The 25,391-nt window shown below is 37.8% G+C and overlaps 1 protein-coding gene and 3 long non-coding RNA genes across 4 annotated transcripts; all 4 read right to left on the reverse strand.

Moving 5' to 3' along the window:
- Positions 1-177: 177 nt before the first annotated feature.
- On the reverse strand, positions 178-2,873 carry LOC117415339 (uncharacterized). Its single transcript, XR_004546394.3, has 3 exons — positions 2,727-2,873; positions 1,990-2,045; positions 178-864 (listed from the first exon to the last, which is right to left on the reverse strand). It is a non-coding gene; the product is annotated as an uncharacterized LOC117415339 (long non-coding RNA).
- Positions 2,874-3,196: 323 nt separating this feature from the next.
- Positions 3,197-5,907, reverse strand: LOC117415343 (uncharacterized). Its single transcript, XR_004546398.3, has 3 exons — positions 5,758-5,907; positions 5,024-5,079; positions 3,197-3,884 (listed from the first exon to the last, which is right to left on the reverse strand). It is a non-coding gene; the product is annotated as an uncharacterized LOC117415343 (long non-coding RNA).
- Positions 5,908-6,227: 320 nt separating this feature from the next.
- On the reverse strand, positions 6,228-11,967 carry LOC117415195 (uncharacterized). The gene is made up of 5 exons (XR_009329197.1): positions 11,814-11,967; positions 10,788-10,846; positions 8,775-9,662; positions 8,041-8,096; positions 6,228-6,915 (listed from the first exon to the last, which is right to left on the reverse strand). It is a non-coding gene; the product is annotated as an uncharacterized LOC117415195 (long non-coding RNA).
- Positions 11,968-13,291: 1,324 nt separating this feature from the next.
- LOC117415901 (ADP-ribosylation factor 4) lies at positions 13,292-25,359 on the reverse strand. The gene is made up of 6 exons (XM_034026817.3): positions 25,132-25,359; positions 18,302-18,382; positions 17,719-17,828; positions 17,086-17,157; positions 16,687-16,812; positions 13,292-16,472 (listed from the first exon to the last, which is right to left on the reverse strand). Exons 1-6 carry the CDS (start codon positions 25,196-25,198, stop codon positions 16,386-16,388), a joined length of 543 nt encoding a protein of 180 aa, XP_033882708.1. The 5' UTR covers positions 25,199-25,359; the 3' UTR covers positions 13,292-16,385.
- Positions 25,360-25,391: the final 32 nt, after the last annotated feature.

The raw sequence follows: 25,391 nt of genomic DNA on the forward strand, positions 1-25,391 counted from the left end.
CTATTATATACTCAATGGATGTTAGGTGGAGAATCAAGACGCGGTGACTTAAACATAGAAGATAACATATGGGTCAAAAATATTATTCCAACAATAATGTGCATCTCATTTTTGGACTTTGAGAGATTGTAGGGTTTAACAAACAACTTGCAAAAAAAAAAAAAGACAGACAAATGATTCAGTTTCAAGTTTTTCTATTTTTATTTGATTTTTTTTTTTTAATAAACAGTAGGAAACAATGCAGCATGCCTTAAATACAAAAAGGGAGCACAAATACGTTTTATCGACATGACCCCTCGAACCATGCCGAACCAAGCAACGCAGACAGCCAGAAGCCGGCCCTCCATAAACTAACCCGGAGGTTAGGATACAGATTGACCAAAGGGTAAGGGGGGGTGTCACATAATGCATTATGTGCTGTTGGCGCGGGGCTAGGTTTAGACGGAGAGCATGTTCGGATTTGTATGCAGCGTTACATGACTCGTTAATAAAACAAGGTATTGTTCCAAAAAAAAATTTTTGGAACAATACTTCAAGTTTTATTAGAGTCATGTAACGCTGCATACAAATCCGAACTGCTCTCCGTCTAAACCTAGCCCCGCGCCAACAGCACGTTGCGTCCTGCGTAGTGACGCGGCTCATCATAATGCATAATGCATTATGTGACGGGGGTTTCATTTTTTGCGTTTTGTGGTTGCTTCAGTTTTGTCTCGTAGTTGATACGTTGCTTCGAGGTCAGTGCTTTTCATTCTTCAGATGGTTCTTTTCTACCAAGCACTGGATCTGCACAATAGCATCACTGGACTCCGGAGAGACTCGGGACACTGCTGGCCTGCCCTTGGGAGCAGTCTCTTCTTTCTCCTCCTGCAAAATTAATATTATTATTTTTTAAACCAGATAATACCACATACTATAAAAATTCAACAAACCCTAAAAAATATACTTGGGAGTCCAATCAATTCAAACTAAGCACAGTAGAGACTGGTCTGTGGTAGTGTGCATGTTATTCAAGTCAGGCCTGGCTTTAAACTCTACAGTAGGCTGGCTATAAAGTCACATGACTAATTCAGGCTGATCCTGTGGAACATCTATTGATCGCAGATAATTATATCTGGCCGGTGGAGACCACGTCCACAATTTAAAACCACTTTTAGATGGAAAACATCGTTTGGGGGAAATCTGTATGCAATAAGAGAATAATTAGTATTTTTGGGGTTATACTAATTGGATCTTTTAAAGTTTTTTAAAGTTGCTGGATTTGTACTTAAAGATTGAATGAATTACTGAATTCCATTATTACTTTCAAAATGATTAACACCTCCTAATATTACACACATTAGAACTGAAATGAAAGAAACATTGGTTTCCTGCTGTTGCACCACATTATAAACCTTCTTGGAAAAATCCTGCTCTCTGATTGGTTAGCTCTGTTCTATCAGCCATACATTAATCTTACACAAAACCTTTCAACAGACACATCACCTTTGATTCAAATTCCTCTGCCACTTACCTGTCCTTTTTATATAACATTTAATATCTGCAAGTAACCTCTAGCAATATATATATATCAGACTCACAACCAAATTCTCATCTTTAATGGAAAAACTGTTGAAGAATAGTATAAAGATGAATTTCCTGAACCACACAAAGTACCAGTAATTGATATACAGAAACGATTTACTTAACACATTTTAAATCAGTATTTATTATATTTACGATTTATTTTAAACAGATGATCATTTACTAAATGAAAACTGAAACAAATGTTTACTTTTCACTGAAACGTTTTTTTTGTGCGTACTGTGTAGTGGTATTTACTGCTACTGTTAATATTATAATCGTTTTATAAGGCACTCCAGGGGGTGGGTTGACATGATCTAACTGGACACTTAAGGGTTAAAGGTATAACGCCTTAATTTTGCGGTTATGTCATGCCAACCCATCCCGTCGTGCCTTAATGCGTCATTAGTATTGGGTGAGTCTCCTTACCTGAATAACAAGTTAAGCAAGCGTAAAAGGTCGGAGCTCCATTGTAATTGGACCCCCTGTGGAAAAAAAATGAGATATTCACTTACCCATCCAGTTTATGAAACAAATACAAGAAGCCTTGTTGTAATTTCTAAATCAGTAGAAATGAATTCTATAAAATATAGGGTTGCCTGAATTGTACTGGATAAACACTTTTTTTTTTTTTTTAAAGACGAATTAAAATGTAGGGTATGAAAAGGGCACAAAATATGTAAGTCAAAACTGAATGCAGCTCAAAACAATGACATTAACAAATCAACCTTTCAGCATTAAATTGCTGGGCAACAAGCATTAGAGTGTATGTCGCTATTGGCGTAGGAAAGCTGAACGAGCTTCAACCTGCCGATAGATTTAGATAATGTAATGAAACTACTCTCTTGTCTTCAGTATGGCTCTGTTTATTCTACAGTTCAAACCGACAAGACTCAATGCAGGAGCCACAATGGTGTCAGTTTCTTAATCTACTATTAAACCTTGTTCGTCAGGTGCGACACACGGCTGAAGAATAGCCTTTCTGTCTAAAAAGGTACACAGCAAAATAGAGATAAAGGGTCTGATCTCAACATAGGAGCCCAGACAGATAGATTTTTTAAGGAAATACATTTAAAATAGTAATAGTGTAAAATGGAGTGCACAAAGACAGCAGGAAAAAAAAGCACAAGCCTAATCAAATCTCTACACATTGTGATGTAACTTACCTGAGAAATGCCGTCAGCAGGACAGCCTGGTCAGAGCACACTCTGCCAGCAGAAAGGAAAGAAGTGATGTGAAGCTGCCGTTTATAGACCCAGCCAACCAAAGCTCCGCCTTTGCTAGAAACTTCTATGTTTATTACATCCAGGATGTCAGGCAGATTTTACTCATAACGAAACTTAAATGCTCGATTGCAGTGTACCAGTGACTTAGTCTGCATCAAGTGGACTACACGAGACGTTTACAACAGTAATTCGGTAACACCTCTGAACTACTGTAAACACAAAGTTTGGAAAGCCTATTATATACTCAATGGATGTTAGGTGGAGAATCAAGACGCGGTGACTTAAACATAGAAGATAACATATGGGTCAAAAATATTATTCCAACAATAATGTGCATCTCATTTTTGGACTTTGAGAGATTGTAGGGTTTAACAAACAACTTGCAAAAAAAAAAAAAGACAGACAAATGATTCAGTTTCAAGTTTTTCTATTTTTATTTGATTTTTTTTTTTAATAAACAGTAGGAAACAATGCAGCATGCCTTAAATACAAAAAGGGAGCACAAATACGTTTTATCGACATGACCCCTCGAACCATGCCGAACCAAGCAACGCAGACAGCCAGAAGCCGGCCCTCCATAAACTAACCCGGAGGTTAGGATACAGATTGACCAAAGGGTAAGGGGGGGTGTCACATAATGCATTATGTGCTGTTGGCGCGGGGCTAGGTTTAGACGGAGAGCATGTTCGGATTTGTATGCAGCGTTACATGACTCGTTAATAAAACAAGGTATTGTTCCAAAAAAAAATTTTTGGAACAATACTTCAAGTTTTATTAGAGTCATGTAACGCTGCATACAAATCCGAACTGCTCTCCGTCTAAACCTAGCCCCGCGCCAACAGCACGTTGCGTCCTGCGTAGTGACGCGGCTCATCATAATGCATAATGCATTATGTGACGGGGGGGTTTCATTTTTTGCGTTTTGTGGTTGCTTCAGTTTTGTCTCGTAGTTGATACGTTGCTTCGAGGTCAGTGCTTTTCATTCTTCAGATGGTTCTTTTCTACCAAGCACTGGATCTGCACAACAGCATCACTGGACTCCGGAGAGACTCGGGACACTGCTGGCCTGCCCTTGGGAGCAGTCTCTTCTTTCTCCTCCTGCAAAATTAATATTATTATTTTTTAAACCAGATAATACCACATACTATAAAAATTCAACAAACCCTAAAAAATATACTTGGGAGTCCAATCAATTCAAACTAAGCACAGTAGAGACTGGTCTGTGGTAGTGTGCATGTTATTCAAGTCAGGCCTGGCTTTAAACTCTACAGTAGGCTGGCTATAAAGTCACATGACTAATTCAGGCTGATCCTGTGGAACATCTATTGATCGCAGATAATTATATCTGGCCGGTGGAGACCACGTCCACAATTTAAAACCACTTTTAGATGGAAAACATCGTTTGGGGGAAATCTGTATGCAATAAGAGAATAATTAGTATTTTTGGGGTTATACTAATTGGATCTTTTAAAGTTTTTTAAAGTTGCTGGATTTGTACTTAAAGATTGAATGAATTACTGAATTCCATTATTACTTTCAAAATGATTAACACCTCCTAATATTACACACATTAGAACTGAAATGAAAGAAACATTGGTTTCCTGCTGTTGCACCACATTATAAACCTGCTTGGAAAAATCCTGCTCTCTGAATGGTTAGCTCCGTTCTAATCAGCCATACATTAATCTTACACAAAACCTTTCAACAGACACATCACCTTTGATTCAAATTCCTCTGCCACTTACCTGTCCTTTTTACATAACATTTAATATCTGCAAGTAACCTCTAGCAAAATATATATATATATATATCAGACTCACAACCAAATTCTCATCTTTAATGGAAAAACTGTTGAAGAATAGTATAAAGATGAATTTCCTGAACCACACAAAGTACCAGTAATTGATATACAGAAACGATTTACTTAACACATTTTAAATCAGTATTTATTATATTTACGATTTATTTTAAACAGATGATCATTTACTAAATGAAAACTGAAACAAATGTTTACTTTTCACTGAAACGGTTATTTTGTGCGTACTGTGTAGTGGTATTTACTGCTACTGTTAATATTATAATCGTTTTATAAGGCACTCCAGGGGGTGGGTTGACATGATCTAACTGGACACTTAAGGGTTAAAGGTATAACGCCTTAATTTTGCGGTTATGTCATGCCAACCCATCCCGTCGTGCCTTAATGCTTCATTACATTAGTATTGGGCGAGTCTCCTTACCTGAATAACAAGTTAAGCAAGCGTAAAAGGTCGGAGCTCCATTGTAATTGGACCCCCTGTGGAAAAAAAAATGAGATATTCACTTACCCATCCAGTTTATGAAACAAATACAAGAAGCCTTGTTGTAATTTCTAAATCAGTAGAAATGAATTCTATAAAATATAGGGTTGCCTGAATTGTACTGGATAAACACTTTTTGTTTTTAAAGACGAATTAAAATGTAGGGTATGAAAAGGGCACAAAATATGTAAGTCAAAACTGAATGCAGCTCAAAACAATGACATTAACAAATCAACCTTTCAGCATTAAATTGCTGGGCAACAAGCATTAGAGTGTATGTCGCTATTGGCGTAGGAAAGCTGTACGAGCTTCAACCTGCCGATAGATTTAGATAATGTAATGAAACTACTCTCTTGTCTTCAGTATGGCTCTGTTTATTCTACAGTTCAAACCGACAAGACTCAATGCAGGAGCCACAATGGTGTCAGTTTCTTAATCTACTATTAAACCTTGTTCGTCAGGTGCGACACACGGCTGAAGAATAGCCTTTCTGTCTAAAAAGGTATACAGCAAAATAGAGATAAAGGGTCTGATCTCAACATAGGAGCCCAGACAGATAGATTTTTTAAGGAAATACATTTAAAATAGTAATAGTGTAAAATGGAGTGCACAAAGACAGCAGGAAAAAAAAGCACAAGCCTAATCAAATCTCTACACATTGTGATGTAACTTACCTGAGAAATGCCGTCAGCAGGACAGCCTGGTCAGAGCACACTCTGCCAGCAGAAAGGAAAGAAGTGATGTGAAGCTGCCGTTTATAGACCCAGCCAACCAAAGCTCCGCCTTTGCTAGAAACTTCTATGTTTATTACATCCAGGATGTCAGGCAGATTTTACTCATAACGAAACTTAAATGCTCGATTGCAGTGTACCAGTGACTTAGTCTGCATCAAGTGGACTACACGAGACGTTTACAACAGTAATTCGGTAACACCTCTGAACTACTGTAAACACAAAGTTTGGAAAGCCTATTATATACTCAATGGATGTTAGGTGGAGAATCAAGACGCGGTGACTTAAACATAGAAGATAACATATGGGTCAAAAATATTATTCCAACAATAATGTGCATCTCATTTTTGGACTTTGAGAGATTGTAGGGTTTAACAAACAACTTGCAAAAAAAAAAAAAGACAGACAAATGATTCAGTTTCAAGTTTTTCTATTTTTATTTGATTTTTTTTTTTAATAAACAGTAGGAAACAATGCAGCATGCCTTAAATACAAAAAGGGAGCACAAATACGTTTTATCGACATGACCCCTCGAACCATGCCGAACCAAGCAACGCAGACAGCCAGAAGCCGGCCCTCCATAAACTAACCCGGAGGTTAGGATACAGATTGACCAAAGGGTAAGGGGGGGTGTCACATAATGCATTATGTGCTGTTGGCGCGGGGCTAGGTTTAGACGGAGAGCATGTTCGGATTTGTATGCAGCGTTACATGACTCGTTAATAAAACAAGGTATTGTTCCAAAAAAAAATTTTTGGAACAATACTTCAAGTTTTATTAGAGTCATGTAACGCTGCATACAAATCCGAACTGCTCTCCGTCTAAACCTAGCCCCGCGCCAACAGCACGTTGCGTCCTGCGTAGTGACGCGGCTCATCATAATGCATAATGCATTATGTGACGGGGGGGTTTCATTTTTTGCGTTTTGTGGTTGCTTCAGTTTTGTCTCGTAGTTGATACGTTGCTTCGAGGTCAGTGCTTTTCATTCTTCAGATGGTTCTTTTCTACCAAGCACTGGATCTGCACAACAGGATCACTGGACTCCGGAGAGACTCGGGACACTGCTGGCCTGCCCTTGGGAGCAGTCTCTTCTTTCTCCTCCTGCAAAATTAATATTATTATTTTTTAAACCAGATAATACCACATACTATAAAAATTCAACAAACCCTAAAAAATATACTTGGGAGTCCAATCAATTCAAACTAAGCACAGTAGAGACTGGTCTGTGGTAGTGTGCATGTTATTCAAGTCAGGCCTGGCTTTAAACTCTACAGTAGGCTGGCTATAAAGTCACATGACTAATTCAGGCTGATCCTGTGGAACATCTATTGATCGCAGATAATTATATCTGGCCGGTGGAGACCACGTCCACAATTTAAAACCACTTTTAGATGGAAAACATCGTTTGGGGGAAATCTGTATGCAATAAGAGAATAATTAGTATTTTTGGGGTTATACTAATTGGATCTTTTAAAGTTTTTTAAAGTTGCTGGATTTGTACTTAAAGATTGAATGAATTACTGAATTCCATTATTACTTTCAAAATGATTAACACCTCCTAATATTACACACATTAGAACTGAAATGAAAGAAACATTGGTTTCCTGCTGTTGCACCACATTATAAACCTTCTTGGAAAAATCCTGCTCTCTGATTGGTTAGCTCTGTTCTATCAGCCATACATTAATCTTACACAAAACCTTTCAACAGACACATCACCTTTGATTCAAATTCCTCTGCCACTTACCTGTCCTTTTTATATAACATTTAATATCTGCAAGTAACCTCTAGCAATATATATATATCAGACTCACAACCAAATTCTCATCTTTAATGGAAAAACTGTTGAAGAATAGTATAAAGATGAATTTCCTGAACCACACAAAGTACCAGTAATTGATATACAGAAACGATTTACTTAACACATTTTAAATCAGTATTTATTATATTTACGATTTATTTTAAACAGATGATCATTTACTAAATGAAAACTGAAACAAATGTTTACTTTTCACTGAAACGTTTTTTTTGTGCGTACTGTGTAGTGGTATTTACTGCTACTGTTAATATTATAATCGTTTTATAAGGCACTCCAGGGGGTGGGTTGACATGATCTAACTGGACACTTAAGGGTTAAAGGTATAACGCCTTAATTTTGCGGTTATGTCATGCCAACCCATCCCGTCGTGCCTTAATGCGTCATTAGTATTGGGTGAGTCTCCTTACCTGAATAACAAGTTAAGCAAGCGTAAAAGGTCGGAGCTCCATTGTAATTGGACCCCCTGTGGAAAAAAAATGAGATATTCACTTACCCATCCAGTTTATGAAACAAATACAAGAAGCCTTGTTGTAATTTCTAAATCAGTAGAAATGAATTCTATAAAATATAGGGTTGCCTGAATTGTACTGGATAAACACTTCTTTTTTTTTTAAGACGAATTAAAATGTAGGGTATGAAAAGGGCACAAAATATGTAAGTCAAAACTGAATGCAGCTCAAAACAATGACATTAACAAATCAACCTTTCAGCATTAAATTGCTGGGCAACAAGCATTAGAGTGTATGTCGCTATTGGCGTAGGAAAGCTGTACGAGCTTCAACCTGCCGATAGATTTAGATAATGTAATGAAACTACTCTCTTGTCTTCAGTATGGCTCTGTTTATTCTACAGTTCAAACCGACAAGACTCAATGCAGGAGCCACAATGGTGTCAGTTTCTTAATCTACTATTAAACCTTGTTCGTCAGGTGCGACACACGGCTGAAGAATAGCCTTTCTGTCTAAAAAGGTACACAGCAAAATAGAGATAAAGGGTCTGATCTCAACATAGGAGCCCAGACAGATAGATTTTTTAAGGAAATACATTTAAAATAGTAATAGTGTAAAATGGAGTGCACAAAGACAGCAGGAAAAAAAAGCACAAGCCTAATCAAATCTCTACACATTGTGATGTAACTTACCTGAGAAATGCCGTCAGCAGGACAGCCTGGTCAGAGTACACTCTGCCAGCAGAAAGGAAAGAAGTGATGTGAAGCTGCCGTTTATAGACCCAGCCAACCAAAACTCCGCCTTTGCTAGAAACTTCTATGTTTATTACATCCAGGATGTCAGGCAGATTTTACTCATAACGAAACTTAAATGCTCGATTGCAGTGTACCAGTGACTTAGTCTGCATCAAGTGGACTACACGAGACGTTTACAACAGTAATTCGGTAACACCTCTGAACTACTGTAAACACAAAGTTTGGAAAGCCTATTATATACTCAATGGATGTTAGGTGGAGAATCAAGACGCGGTGACTTAAACATAGAAGATACCATATGGGTCAAAAATATTATTCCAACAATAATGTGCATCTCATTTTTGGACTTTGAGAGATTGTAGGGTTTAACAAACAACTTGCAAAAAAAAAAAAAAAAAAGACAGACAAATGATTCAGTTTCAAGTTTTTCTATTTTTATTTGATTTTTTTTTTAATAAACAGTAGGAAACAATGCAGCATGCCTTAAATACAAAAAGGGAGAACAAATACGTTTTATCGACATGACCCCTCGAACCATGCCGAACCAAGCAACGCAGACAACCAGAAGCCGGCCCTCCATAAACTAACCCGGAGGTTAGGATACAGATAGACCAAAGGGTAAGGGGGGGTTTCATTCATTTTTTGCGTTTTGTGGTTGCTTCAGTTTTGTCTCGTAGTTGATACGTTGCTTCGAGGTCAGTGCTTTTCATTCTTCAGATGGTTCTTTTCTACCAAGCACTGGATCTGCACAACAGCATCACTGGACTCCGGAGAGACTCGGGACACTGCTGGCCTGCCCTTGGGAGCAGTCTCTTCTTTCTCCTCCTGCAAAATTAATATAATTATTTTTTAAACCAGATAATACCACATACTATAAAAATTCAACAAACCCTAAAAAATATACTTGGAAGTCCAATCAATTCAAACTAAGCACAGTAGAGACTGGTCTGTGGTAGTGTGCATGTTATTCAAGTCAGGCCTGGCTTTAAACTCTACAGTAGGCTGGCTATAAAGTCACATGACTAATTCAGGCTGATCCTGTGGAACATCTATTGATCACAGATAATTATATCTGGCCGGTGGAGACCACGTCCACAATTTAAAACCACTTTTAGATGGAAAACATCGTTTGGGGGAAATCTGTATGCAATAAGAGAATAATTAGTATTTTTGGGGTTATACTAATTGGATCTTTTAAAGTTTTTTAAAGTTGCTGGATTTGTACTTAAAGATTGAATGAATTACTGAATTCCATTATTACTTTCAAAATGATTAACACCTCCTAATATTACACACATTAGAACTGAAATGAAAGAAACATTGGTTTCCTGCTGTTGCACCACATTATAAACCTGCTTGGAAAAATCCTGCTCTCTGATTGGTTAGCTCCGTTCTATCAGCCATACATTAATCTTACACAAAACCTTTCAACAGACACATCACCTTTGATTCAAATTCCTCTGCCACTTACCTGTCCTTTTTACATAATATTTAATATCTGCAAGTAACCTCTAGCAAAATATATATATCAGACTCGCAACCAAATTCTCATCTTTAATGGAAAAACTGTTGAAGAATAGTATAAAGATGAATTTCCTGAACCACACAAAGTACCAGTAATTGATATACAGAAACGATTTACTTAACACATTTTAAATCAGTATTTATTACATTTACGATTTATTTTAAACAGATGATCATTTACTAAATGAAAACTGAAACAAATGTTTACTTTTCACTGAAACGGTTTTTTTGTGCGTACTGTGTAGTGGTATTTACTGCTACTGTTAATATTATAATCGTTTTATAAGGCACTCCAGGGGGTGGGTTGACATGATCTAACTGGACACTTAAGGGTTAAAGGTATAACGCCTTAATTTTGCGGTTATGTCATGCCAACCCATCCCGTCGTGCCTTAATGCTTCATTAGTATTGGGCGAGTCTCCTTACCTGAATAACAAGTTAAGCAAGCGTAAAAGGTGGGCGCTCCATTGTAGTTGGACACACCTCTGGGGAAAAAAAAAAGTCACTTTACCCATCCAGTTTATGAAAACAAACATAAGAAGCTTCAGCACTGTTGTAATTTCTAATCAATACAAACAAATTCTATGAAAACACAGGGTTGCTTAAATTGTAGGCCTACTGGGTAAACACTTTAATGACAAATTAAAATGGGGGGATATTAAAAGGGCACTAATTATGTAAAGTTATGATTAAAACTTAATGCAGCTCAAAACATTAACAATTGAGTCTTTCAGCATGAAATTACTGGGCAACAAGCATTAGCGTGTATGTCGCTATAAATGGGGGCAGGGAAAGCTGAGTGACCTTCAAACTGTCTATAGCAGGGGTCGCTAATCCTGGTTATGGAAGGCTGGTCCCTTGTTCCAACTGTACCCTAAATTAATTAGTTAATTGGACCAATTATACTTCTCATAAACACTTAATTGGTCCAGTTAAGCAATTTAGGGTTGGAACAAAAACCACGTGGAAACCAGCCCTCCAGGACCACGATTGGAGACCACTGGTCTATAGATTTAGATAATGTAATGAAACTGCTCTCTTGTCTGCGCCATTATGGCTCTGTTTATTCTACAGTTCAAACCGACAAGACTCAATGCAGGAGCCACAATGGTGTCAGTTTCTTAATCTACTATTAAACCTTGTTAGTCAGGTGTGACACACAGCTCATGACTGGTCTTTCTATCTAAAAAGGTATACAAAAAAATTATAATAGAGATATATATATATATATATATATATATATATATATATATATATATATATATATATATATATATATATATATGACCTGCTCTCATAACAGGCTAACGTTGTAGAACATAAATATGCACATAGACCACTGGAGTCCACATTATTATTTTTGTTTTAAGAAAATACATGAAAAAGACTAGTACGTGTAAAACGTAATGCACAAAAAGGAAAATCAAATCTACAAATTGTGATGTAACTTACCTGAGAAATGCCCTCAGCAGGACTGTCTGGTCAGAACACACTCTGCCAGCAGAAAGGAAAGAGAGGATGTGAAGCTGCTGTTTATAGACCCAGCCAACCACACCATAAAGCTCCGCCCTTGCTGGAAGCTTCTAGAATGTTTGTTTCATCCAGGAAATGTGGGCAGATTTTACTCATAACGAAACTTAACATGTTTTGTTTGGGTGGTGTCTAGTTTGGTAAACAGTCGTGTAATTGACAGAATAATTGTCTTGACCACACTAGTCATTCGCATTAGGGTGTTACTTAAACAAGCAAATAAACCACCGATCATTTTGGATAACAAATTAGGTCACCTAATTCTATCGGTTTATTAAATAATAAAATGTGTTTTTTGTGTGTGGCAGTGAAGGTTACATTTGTAGCGTTGATACTGTCTATTAGATTAACTATGAGATACAAACAGTATCTCAAAAGTATCTGCAGGTTTAGTGGAAGTTTAAAAAACAATTATTTGAACAGCAATGTTCAACAAATTGCAGGTGGTTGCATATTCATATTGTTATGAAGCCCTCATCACGAACTACTGACTTATGTAAGTCAGTGGTCACTGTTGAATAAATAAATGAAGTATGTGGAAAATACATGATTAGCTTTACAGTTAAAATGTAAAAAAGGAAACACGTAATTGTAGGTTGTCTCACTTAAAGCAACAGTACCGCTCTCTACTGGATATAATCTTATAAGTGCATTAGCTCCACCTACTAGTGCTATAATCTTGTATTGCCTTTTAATAAAGCCTCGATAATATGCATGGCATACAGTATATAGGGAATGTTATGAGAAGAAAATGTATTTAATGTAAATTGTCTGTTTCTCTAAAATTACACCGATGTATCTGTAGCCGCTCTTTGCACTTAACAATCATTATTCATACGGATTTGTTTGCAAAGTATTTTGTTTTATTTAACACCAATACAATTTGCCTATATATTGCTTTCCAACTATCAAAACCAGCCCCTTTACATGTTACATCTCAGTTGTATTATACAGGTTTGTAAGAGACGACAGAGATGTGCAATAGCTGAAATGTATTAAGAATAAAAACGAGACGTTTACAACAGTAATTCGGTAACACCTCTGTAAACACAAAGTTTGGAAAGCCTGTTATTATTTACTCCGTGGATCAAATACACAACGCTTCTAAATAGCATCCCATTTGGAAGTCTGCGTGATTAACTTCAAATCACAAACTTCACAAAAGGAACATATTATTGCATATTACTGTGTTTAGGATAAAAAGGGGGCTGAGCTCGTAACAGCCTTGGCCCAGGCTCTGTTCCAGAGTTCAAAGTCAGCGAGTCACTTTGACTGACAGGAGTGGCATGAATTACATTTCCCCGCACGTCCTCTTTAATTGACCCTTTTCTATATTTTTAAATTTCTATAAAAACATTAAAACATACAGATAAAAAAAAAAAATACAAATACACAAAATATTCCTGATAATGTCTTTATTTGTGATTTAAAGCATAATCATAAACAGCATTAAATGGTTTAAAAGTAAACGAAGAACGACAGGCACTTGTACATTTTGAAACCAAAGCTCAACAATTCACCATTATTATTATTATTATTATTATTATTATTATTATATTACGAGGAGTCCACGTTCTACACCATCAACGGGTTAACATTCAAATTGATGCAGGCGACTGGAATAATAGAGGACATCTTACATAATTCAAATATGATTCTTGCACATCTTGGGAAGCAAAACCGTGATTACACCTTTGATTAGCTCTGCAAGTATAGATACATTATTAAATAAATGAATAATAAATTAAAAAGTCAGTTTTAGTGATTCTTTTTTTTCTAATCCTCAGCTATTAAATAATGTATTTGTATTTTAAATAGCTAGAGAGTTATTGTAGTGGTCAATATTAATAGATAGCAAACTACGTAATGTTTCTTTAGGGGGTGTGTGAGCACATATTTGCACGACAAATTAGACAACATGGCTGCAGAGTAGAACCATTTTTGCTCCCAGAAAGAAACTTGATAGTAGGAAGAATGGCCTGATTAGGCTTGGATCTCTGCAAAGTACTTAATGTACTTCCAATCTTCAAGTTGTATATGCAACTATTAGAATTTGCATTTGTCTTGTTTTACAATAGAATGCAACCACCCATTAATGGTTTACATTGGGAACAGGGTGTATGGGGAAAATGTTACTCTACTAGAAACCCCCACAATCCACCAGGTTTGGCTACATTTTCTGATTTACTTATAAAGATCTATATTAACTTTTGCCTACCCTGTAAACAGGCACCGTGCATGCATGTAACGCATATTTTAAAAAAGCAGTTATTTTCTATGCTTTACATTACAGCATCTTTGTTTCACGGTTTTCTGTCTGTTACTCTTACCTTTACGGTCACCTTTTCTTCAATAGATCACAAGAAATGGGGATAAGGAAAACAAGTGCTTGTATGAAGCTTATTGGGATAAGCTTTCCCTCAAATACTAGAAATGTGTCTTATTCTGTGCAAATAACACTGTAGTCATAAGACTTATAAACTCAGATGTTGTGTAATATTATATAGCAAAGTTTGTTTTGTTGTTGTTAAACTTGGTCCTCCAGATGTCCATCATCCTAAATCAAATGTAACCCCATTGACAAAGCTAAATATACAGAAACATTATTTTTGAATAGTCAAAATACACAAATCAGTACTAACCAGACGTAGAACTTTCAGCACTCATCACTCAAATAAAGCCAGTATGGATACACAAATGCATTGTTTTGCAATGGAAAGTTATTAAGAGACAACGAATAAAGTTAAATACAACAATCAAACCCACATCGTCTTTCCAAAACCATTTCTAAGCATACAGCATTAGTATAGTGTATATTGTACCACAATAGATCTACACACTAACTGACATGTACAATCCTGGGCAAAGGAAAGCACACTCTAGGAGAACAATACATCTCAAGTTATACACCACCCACTGCATTGTAGAACACCCAAGGAAGTGAAGGACGGATGCTGTTTTTGAAATGTGGTTTGCTGAATTTTGATTACATAATTTAGAATGATGAACAGTAACTATATGTGCTACTTTTTGTTTCAAGGTTCATCGGTGAGAACCAAACCTCTCACCAGGCTGAGGCCTTGTGTATATTCAAACAGGTTACAGATTGGGTTTTAATAACAGTGTGCTGTGCTACAATGGTCCTGGAGCAGAGATATCTCTATCTCTATCTCTATCTCTATCTCTATCTCTATCTCTATCTCTATCTCTATCTCTATCTCTATCTCTATCTCTATCTCTATCTCTATCTCTATCTCTATCTCTATCTCTATCTCTATCATATATAGATAGATATATATCTATATATATAAAACAAACCCCACATACTGCAAGCAAACATACTCTGCTTCTTTGGAAGCACTCTATTATAATATCTAAGAGTGCATTTCAAATTATGCAGAGATCCTGCTGAAGGAGATACTACATTTCTGTCAGCCATTTAAATTGGATTTACATACAGTAGATTATTTGAAAATATTCAGGGCAATACATATGTTAGATAAAATAAACATTTTTATCCCCCCAGATACTGTACTGAGAAAAGCACATTAAGAGTTAAGACCACGAAAGCTCCTGATCATTTACCTCCCTGTTAACAGTGACCTGCTTATACCAAAGAACATGAGCTGCAATAGTAAAGTTATGAACAAAACTGTTCAGCATACCAACTGCCATGGGAACGTTTGCTCTATTGTATAAAATACAGAAGCACACAAGGGCTCAGTACTGCTTTAGTTACTACCACCAGAGAGCTAACTACATTTCTCCTACTAGATACTAATGCAGAACAGAGGTTCTAGCCTTTTCTTAACCATTGTCACCATCCCCTATCCCACCCCCAAGTTCACATTTAAAATTAGAGCAGTTGAATTTATATTTGAAACAAATACATACAAAATAACTTATTACTTTACTTCAAATGGAGGTTGTGTATCTTTTTACAGGTCTGCTACCACACTGCCTGAACAGAAACCCTGTCAGTGGATGAATGTATCAGTTAATTCTCATGTTGATCTCATAATTGTGGGGTGTAACAAAATCCCAAAATTGGCTTCAGTGGAGACCAAATTTGTCTCTCTTTTGGCCTACTGAATATTCCAGGAGCGAGACCTGGCTTTACCACTGCATTTAACCCAGGTCTCCTGTGATCCAGTCAACCTTTTTCCTTTCAGAAGTGGACATCCTCACACTGCTTTGTCTGTTTGTTTTATTTAAAAACATGCAACTTAAACATTGTATTCCTTTGCCCCCCCCCCCCCCCCCCAAAAAAAAGGGAAAAGACTAAAATGACACTGACAACAACAACAAAGACCCCCCCCCCCCCCCCAAAAAAAAGATTTGACATCAGAAACGCATTGCAAAGTCCAGAACTTCAAGTTCTACCAGACAGACACTGATAATTTAGGCTTTTTCTCTCGGTAAAATTCTCTGATTTTCTCTCTTGCCCCCTCTCTCTCTTTGCTTGCTTGGGTTCCAGCTCTCCTCGCCTTTGATTTAGCGCTTTGACAGTTCGCTGGATAACCAGTCCAGTCCTTCATACAAACCAGTACCCTGGGTGGCACAGGTTGCCTGGACATACCACTGCAGAAAAAAAGGGGGGGAAGAGAGGGGGTCACAGATATTAGAATATAGGCAATGCGAGAGAGCATCATTCATTTCTATCACAGTGTTCTTGCTTCAAGCTGTATGTTTCATATGATTAAAACACATACTGTATAATAATGCTAAAGACTTTTGGCATGTGATTGCTAATCCACTAAGTGGGTCTATGAAAAGTAGCCGACTGCAAACTTACAGTTCTATTGCGGAGGGTCTGCAGTCCTAGTTTGTCTGTAAGCTCACTCACTGCCATGGCGTTTGGCAAGTCCTGTTTGTTTGAGAATACCAACAATACAGCATCTCGCAATTCGTCCTCTTGCAACTGGGGAAGCAAAGATAAAAAAAAGAAAAAAATGGATTAGGACACTCCGACTAAAAAATGTGCCAGTCAAGGAGATTAAAACTATCTCCCGGTTGATTTTCATAATGTAAATGACCTAGCACTTTAAAAGGCAGAAATACTGGCTCAACCTACTAGACCCATTGCAAATCAGTTTTTGTCTGAAGCGATTCTCATTGTGGGTCACAACCAGTCCAATACAAATATATTTAATGCATACAATGTCATTTAGTGTGTCTTCTCGGGGTTACATACCATCTTTTGCAACTCTTCTGAAGACTCTTGCACTCTTTCTCTGTCATTGCTGTCAACTACAAAGATCAGGCCCTGCAATATCAGAAGCACAGAAGTTAATGAAGAAAAAACTTTACAATGCAAATTGTAATTTTTATAAATAGATGTGTAAAATTAACATGTCAATATATCCCTGCATCCCCAGTGGAAAACAGTGTGGCACAGTTTGTGTTGTATTATTACTTTTGGCTTCCCCCAAAGTAAGTGCTTGAATTTGGGTAAGTTGAAGTCTTTTAGCTCTCCTATCTCTGAAGATGGCCCACTAATCAGTGGCAAATTGAAGGCTACAGTTATAGCTTGTGGTTAGAAACCAAGACACCAGATCATGTACAGCAATTGACTCACATAGAGAATAAGTGCATTTTTGAAGTTCAGTGTTGGTTATGGACAAACTGTTTTAGAAAATTCAAGACCAGCGCAATATACTTCTAATCCATCAATCCACTATGCCACAAGGTTGAGGTCAAACAAAACTGGAAACTGACCTACAAGGAACATAACCTAAAACCTTGGATTGCAACCTTGGTTTTTCAAAGACATGGGCCACCCAGCACAGAAAGGCAGTAGTGTGCGAGTGGTTTGCTGTTTCTGTACCTGTGTGTTTTGGAAGTAATGCCTCCACAGGGGACGGATTTTGTCCTGGCCGCCAACATCCCATACTGTGAAACAGATATTCTTGTATTCCACGGTTTCAACATTAAAACCTGGAACACAAATACAAAAGGCTTTAACATTGTTTTTCCATAATATAGCATCATATTATACTTGATCCTTGTTGGTCCAACAGATATGTACCAAATGGAGATGTATTCTAAAGCTGCACTGGGTTGTATTTACTCAGCATAGCTTAAATTTATGTGCATCCATCACTAACAGCATTCACTCTTTAAACCATGTATATCTGGCAAACAGTAAAAAGGGCTGGTTCTGAAGGCCTTGCTATCCTTGCAGTCAACTTCTATGGGGAAAAACAAAGAAGCTACATCTTGAGTGCTGCTAATCAAATTGTAATGAAACCTGTTGGGAAATACTACTTAACAGAAGCTTTCAAGGCTATTAGAATCTAGTCATGGCTATACTTTTCAAAAATGAACCTGCCATGCAAAGATTTGGGATTTTGATCTCCTTTTCCAAATCAAACTTTGGCTCAAGTGCACACTGAATAAGCATAACTTACCGATAGTTGGAATGGTGGTAACGATTTCTCCCAGCTTCAGTTTGTACAAGATAGTGGTTTTACCAGCAGCATCCAAGCCGACTGTGGAAACACATACAATTGAGGTCACTTGCACAGCTTTAAAAAGGCTACACAGTCATTAAAACATGTATGTTGAGGCCAACGACCCATTTTCAAGATGTCTTCATGTAACTACGCAACTACAATGTTAAGAAAATGCTAATGTGGATGTTAATAGAATGCCTTTACATTTGTGTAATTTAGTACATAAAATGGAGGATATAAAAATCCATAATACACACTTCTTAGACTGTGTGCATGGAGCTCTTGCCCATACTGTTGCAACATTAATGGTTTCCTTTCCCAAATATACAGATGGTAAGATCGCCAAATAAAAATCTGGATGCCATAATCAAAAGGCTGTCTCACACACAAAGCTAAAGATCACCCTTAAAACTTCAGCAACTAAGGGGACGTCTGTTTGCATTGTGTTTGGTATCTGTTCTGCAATAAAGAGGAAAATTTGTTCTGCGTTGATAGATACCAGTCACTACATTTGATTATTTGACTAAACATACAGTGTCCGTGGAAATGCACCATACAGTAAATGGTGAAAAAACATGCTAAAACAAAGATGGGAGATGGGGGAACGAATATTGTAAAATACGCACTGCTGCAAATTCAACTGCAAGACCTGCACTGCTTTTAGCAAACAGGATGTTGATGACAAGGGGGGGGGGGGGGGGGGGTTGTGCACAGGAACTACAGATGTAGCAATAACTTTTGTTTCAAAATAATGAATGCATGCTCTGCCCTTTTTCAAACACTGAAAATAGGAAGGAATTATGCTTATCCAATGGAGCTGCCTGGCACACAAAGACCAAATTTAAATTTACATATTTTTACATATTTATATGCGATGTAACAGACGCCCCTTTAAGAGGGTGATTAATTCTAGGGATTTCCAGCCTAGTATTGTAAAACTGTAACTAAGCATGCAGACCACTGGTTATCTAGGAGTTTATCAATTGACAAAGCAGATCAGTCAACCAGAACAGTATCAGGCAGTAAAACCATCAGCCATAAAAATTAGGTTAGAAACATTACTTGTATTTCTCTTTTGTCAAATAAGACAAACTCAGTTCAAAGAGAAGGTGAAACCAAACGTCTGCTAGTCAAAACTTTTGTCTAATTATATTGCATTTAGAAATCAGTGCGTGTTTAAAAGTTACAAAATGACAAACAACAGAGTCTTATAATATTCTGAACTATAATAATGACATACTCAAGTTCAGAATTTAACATTTACAGTCAGCACTCTGATATCTGTTACCCAGATACACGTCAGTCGCATTTTACCACCCTTCTATATAACAAATTAATGCACATACCGTCACACACAATTTCCGACTCGGTCACCAGTTTTCTGATACAAAGCTCATCTCTTCAATGTTACAATTAATTTAATTATCCGTCACAGCCCAGGTTTTTTGTTTTTCATTGCAAGCGCAGATCAGTCTGTCTTTATTGTGCATTTACACAGAGCTTCCTCCATTTATCACCTGACGACTATGCAGCCAAAACAAAGTGAACAAGACCAGCTACGGTAATTAAAAAGTTAATCATAGATAATGTGATGCTTTTTTTTTTTTATCTGTGATCTTTAGTTGCTTTTGTGCATATTCTGCAGTTTTGAATACTGACTTTGGATACTGTTAATTCTGGAAACTTTTTTTTTTTTTTTTAATCTTTTGCAAGTTGCATTGCCTTTTACGTTGTATGCAGTTCTGTGCATGGGTAACATTTTGATTTCATTTTGCTGTTGGGTCGTTAATGGGGAATTTTACATACTTAATACGTACCTGATTTAAAAGTATGTACTGTATCCACTTGTAGTCTCTTTTGGCAAGTGATATTTTCAAAATCATTTTGTTCTGAATTAAAATACTTCCGTTGAAAACATAGTACTGTACCAACAAAACCAGTACATCTAAATGGAAGCCGCCTTCTTTTAAAACACAGTCCTTTCAGCTATGTATTTGACATTGTATCTGTGTTCCCTGAAAAAGTCTTTTACTGCTGCTATTCCCTCAACTCATGTGCGAACAAATTTCAATGAAAGAATGAAAAACAAAATTAACGGGACCATCTTCAAATATTTAAAAATTTGAGACAGATTGCTGTAACTATCCTACCATGACCCTGCTGAATAAAATCTTCCATGAACAACCTACCATCATCATCATGATCCATCCCTTGCGATATGTCAGATAAAAAAAGAATAAGAAAAAGAAATCGGCAGTGCCAAAAAAAAGAGAAATACGTGCTACAATATACAGTGCCGAGAAAAAGTTTGTGAACCCCAATGAATTATGGAAATTCCATAGTTTTACCATGATAGCCTTCTTGAATCAAAGTCTTTAAGTCTTTTCTTAAATATCCAATAGGGTTTATATTAACCAATTCCATGTCTTTTGAAATAAAATAATGTATGAATTAGACAATCAATGAGTAATTAAGATTCAGGGTATGTGAAAAAGTAAGTGAACCCCTGGTTTTATCAGCTCAATTAAGGGGATAATTAGAATCAGGTGTTTAAATAATTAGGTAGATCTTCAGGGGTGAGTTTGGGAGGCCCCATCCTATATAAAGATCAGAAACTTTGTGAGTTTGGTCTTCACCATACAGGTGTGTGGAAACACGTCATGCCACGATCAAAAGAAATCTCTGAGGACCTCTGAAAAACAGTTATTGATGCTCATCAGTCTAGAAAGGGTTACAAAACCATTTCTAAGGATTTGGGGCTCCACCAATCCACTGTCAGACAGATAGTCTACAAATGGAGAGAGTTCAAGACCACAGTCACTCTACCCAGGAGCGGTCGTCCTACCAAAATCTCTCCAAGAACAAACAGGAAAATCATCAAGGAAGTCACAAAAGAACCCCAGAGTAACATCCAAGGATCTGCAGGCCACTCTCGCCTTGGCTAATGTGAATGTTCATGACTCAACTATCAGAAAAAGACTGAACAAGAATGGTGTTCATGGAAGGACAGCCAGGAGGAAACCACTGCTCCCTAAAAAGAACATTGCTGTCCGTCTGAAGTTCACCAAAGAGCACACAGATGATCCACAAGACTTCTGGAACAATGTTCGCTGGAGGTTCTCTGGAGAAACGTTATGTTTGGCGAAAACCAAACACTGCGTTTGAACAGAAGAACCTCATCCCAACTGTCAAGCACGCCTGTGGGAGTGTGATGGTTTGGCGCTGCTTTGCTGCCTCAGGACCTGGACGGCTTGCCATCATTGACACAACCAGGAATTCTGAATTGTATCAGAGAATGTCAAGCCATCCATCTGTGAGCTGAAGCTGAACCGAGTGGGTCATGCAGCAAGACAATGATCCTAAACATACAAGCAGATCTACAAAAGAATGGCTGCTGAAGAAGAAAGTCTGCATTTTAGAATGGCCTAGTCAAAGTCTGGACCTAAACCCCATCGAAATGTTGTGGCAGGACCTGAAGCGAGCTGTCCATACAAAGAAGCCCTCAAATGTCACCGAGTTGAAGCAGTTCTGTAAGGAGGAATGGGCCAAAATTCCTCAAAACCGATGTGAGAGACTGACCAACAGTTACAGGAAACACTTAGTTGAAGTCATTGCTGCTCAAGGGGGTGCCACCAGTTACTGAATCTAAAGGTTCACATACTTTTTCACACATGGATATTGAATGTTGAATCATTTGTGGATAAACAAATGTTGAAAAAGTATCATGTTTTTGTGTCAGTTGTTTAATTAGGTTGTCCAGTAGGAGGCTGAGTGGTCCAGTGGTTAAAGAAAAGGGCTTGTAACCAGGAGGTTCCCGGTTCAAATCCCACCTCAGCCACTGATTCATTGTGTGACCCTGAGCAAGTCACTTAACCTCCTTGTGCGCCGTCTTTCGGGTGAGACGTAATTGTAAGTGACTCTGCAGCTGATGCATAGTTCACACACCCTAGTCTCTGTAAGTCGCCTTGGATAAAGGCGTCTGCTAAATAAACAAATTATTATTATTATTATTATTATTATTATTAGGACTTAGATTAGATTAAGCTATAATAATATTTTAGGTGTGAAATATGTGAAATGTGAAAATCCTAAGGGGTTCACAAACTTTCTCGGCACTGTAGGTCCCCCTGTACAGTTCCTCAAACCCAAGTCATATATTTTGTTTCTGTATGAAATGTGTGTGTGTGTGCAGGGCAGGGGGTTGTTTGGGTGGTAGGGGGCAGGTTACAACGTGCTCACCTACATACACGTCAAATCAGATGAAATAATCAGATATGCGTCACACTCGTTTAACCGTCACTGAAGTAAAAATTTTATAGGGTCGGATATGCGAGTGCTGACTGTATCACACTCATACACAGTATTGAATTGGACTTCCAAATCTAAAACGATACCTTGAAAAAACAACTCCTCATTGTTTCTGAACCACCAGTATCACTGGTTTAGATTTTGTTCCCCTGTGTGTGAACATGTTTCACTGATGGAGCTGCCACCTTCCGAGATATCCATCGCTTCCCTTCCCACAACAGTAGGCACATACTGTAATATGTCTCTTTAGCTTTTTACAACTACAGTAATCCGTCGTGTATCCGCCCGTCACATATCCACCCTAACCGTTTGTCCGCCATGATCAAGCTCTTCAGCAACATCACCCACATGTACAGAGCCAATGCAAAATGGCTACCGGAAAGTGAAAGCGCGTTGTGCTTAGTTTTTTTAAATTTTTTTTGTAAACCTATGCATTTTGCTACTGTGTAAATTACCCAACACTAATGACTCATGCGCATTAAGTTTTTGTGTAAAGGTATATTGTAAATAGTGTGTTTTTATTGTAATTAATTAATGAAGTACCCGACGCTCCTGGGAGAGCCTGTCTGCTGTGTGTGATTACCAGGTGTGGAATCTAATCAGCAGGTAAGGGTGTTCCAGCGGGGCATCAGGTATAAAAAGGTTCCATTTCAGGGCTCCTGCAAAACCAAAGCCAACTGGGCTAAAGAAGCTGAAATTCGCCGGTGTGTGTGAGTGAGAGAAAACCAGAACCAGGGTTGGATCCCGAAAGGGGGTATGCAAGTCGAAACCGCCGACAGCCAGGCGAGTAGCCGGAGTTCGTTTATTATTGAACTGAGAAGATTAATTCACAGATTGTAGAACCCACCAAAGTTTTAATATGCTGTGTTGTATGTACTCTGTGCACTACCACTGCTGGTAGTGTCACGTGAGCTGTTGAGTGTGTTGATATGTAAATAAATCCTCTTCGCCTGCAGGGCATATCAGCTACTGACGTCACACACAACGAGACAGTTGTTATTAATTAACAATAATTATGTCCATTTGCTTCAAATCATCTCATTTCTGACACACGACTCCAGATCTTCCTGAACCTTTCTATCTGACCAGAGAGAAACTAGCAGCTGCACTTCCTCAGAATCCCAAGGTTGTACTTCTCTCATCACACTCACTTTCTGGAGTGTACTGACTGATGCAACGTAATGACGAAAATCCTTAAACCCGCCCCTGGCTCGGCTCGCAGCCAGATTCAGATGTCTTGTGAGGCCATGGTTTGGTTCTTGTGAGGCTTGACAAGTAGTCAGTGGAGAACCAACCGTACCAAGCCCTCACTGGTTGGATGTGCCAGTGGAGAAGGTGTATTAGATGGCTACCCTGTCATAAGTATTAATACCCTGTATATTTCTAAACAAGGACTTAGGGGAGCTCCCTAAAAAAAGCTAAATCTCAAAAATAATTGTGTGAATATAGTCATTGTTCCAGCTGTGTATCATGGTATTTAAAACAGGATTAATTTATCCACCGTTCTACATATCCGCCCTTACTCTGGTCCCACCGCAGTCAGATACGCGAGGACTACTGTATATTAATGGCTGCATCTTAAGAATAGGACAAATAGTTTGGATCTGTGTGTTAACAGCTAGTCTGACATTTGGCAACAGTTAACTGTTTAAACCTGTCCAGCCACAAAAACAGGTTATACTGCTATTGACACAGGTTGGCTTGTCAAGCCCTTTTTAAATCCCTACACTTAACACGTATTCATGTGCACAATTTACAATCCTACGGTATACCTCGTTCCCAACAGTTATTGTATCTAGACTGAAGATGTAGGTTTCTACCCATTAAGTAATGCAATCCTACAATACAGCGTGTCACAGTCCTAATATCCTTGGAAGTTCTGGCAATTCCCGAAAAAATAAATTCACCCTCGTCTGTTATTACAATAAAATTCACCTGGCGTCGTTGTAATGCATACCTTAACAATGACGTATAGGCTACTGCCAATATTTACACTGTACCGGTACTGCTGCGTTAATTATTATTATTATTATTATTATTTTACAGTATTTGCTGTTCATAACACACTCGTGCAATGTGTTTTCGGTAACAACTAGGCCTTAGCAGTGAATGACATTTGTAGAAAAAAAAATACTATAATTGTGAGTACTATTTACAAACACAGCATGTTCCCATGTTCCACAATTACAAAACGTTTTTATGTATTTGTTTGTTCACAGTAAATATCGTCCAAATACACCAGTATTTACAACAGTCAAATGTACACGCACGCCTCTCACTTAAAAAAAAAGTGACAATAGTTTTGTGCTTTCGTGTTTTCCGTAATATGATCTTTATCGCACTTAAGAAAACTAAACATGTATTTTTTTCAAGCCCATATGAAAGCAGGGCATTCGTTTTAAGCGATTTAATTACTCTAACCATCGCCTGTTTAGCCTCTAACAATACACCCCCTTCCTCCCCAGCACCTTACTTACCCATGAGTATCCGCATCTGTTTCTTGCCAAAAAGTCTGGAGAACAACGATGAGATAGTGAGCCCCATGTTGTTCGAGCGTTTCCCTCAGCGTTGTAAAAGTGAAAAATATTTAGAAAATAAATGTTATGCGATTTATTGTTCTAAAATGGGAGTATCTGTGTTGCGCTTCTGCCTCTCCTCTATGATGCAGGTGCCACGTCCAGGCCAACGCGGAAGAAATGACGTCACCACTTTCAAGAAAAACTTTATTTATACAAAG

Source organism: Acipenser ruthenus, chromosome 7 (genome assembly GCF_902713425.1).
Source record: "Acipenser ruthenus chromosome 7, fAciRut3.2 maternal haplotype, whole genome shotgun sequence".
Taxonomy (NCBI): domain Eukaryota; kingdom Metazoa; phylum Chordata; class Actinopteri; order Acipenseriformes; family Acipenseridae; genus Acipenser; species Acipenser ruthenus.

Excerpts from the sequence above, each read along its gene's own strand:
- LOC117415901 (XM_034026817.3), bottom strand. The coding sequence starts at position 25,198 with ATGGGGCTCACTATCTCATCGTTGTTCTCCAGACTTTTTGGCAAGAAA. Across the intron at positions 16,813-17,085 it reads CAGAAGAGTTGCAAAAGATG|TTGCAAGAGGACGAATTGCG; the intron begins GTATGTAACCCC and ends TTGCTTCCCCAG. Across the intron at positions 16,473-16,686 it reads AGACCCTCCGCAATAGAACT|TGGTATGTCCAGGCAACCTG; the intron begins GTAAGTTTGCAG and ends TTTTTTCTGCAG.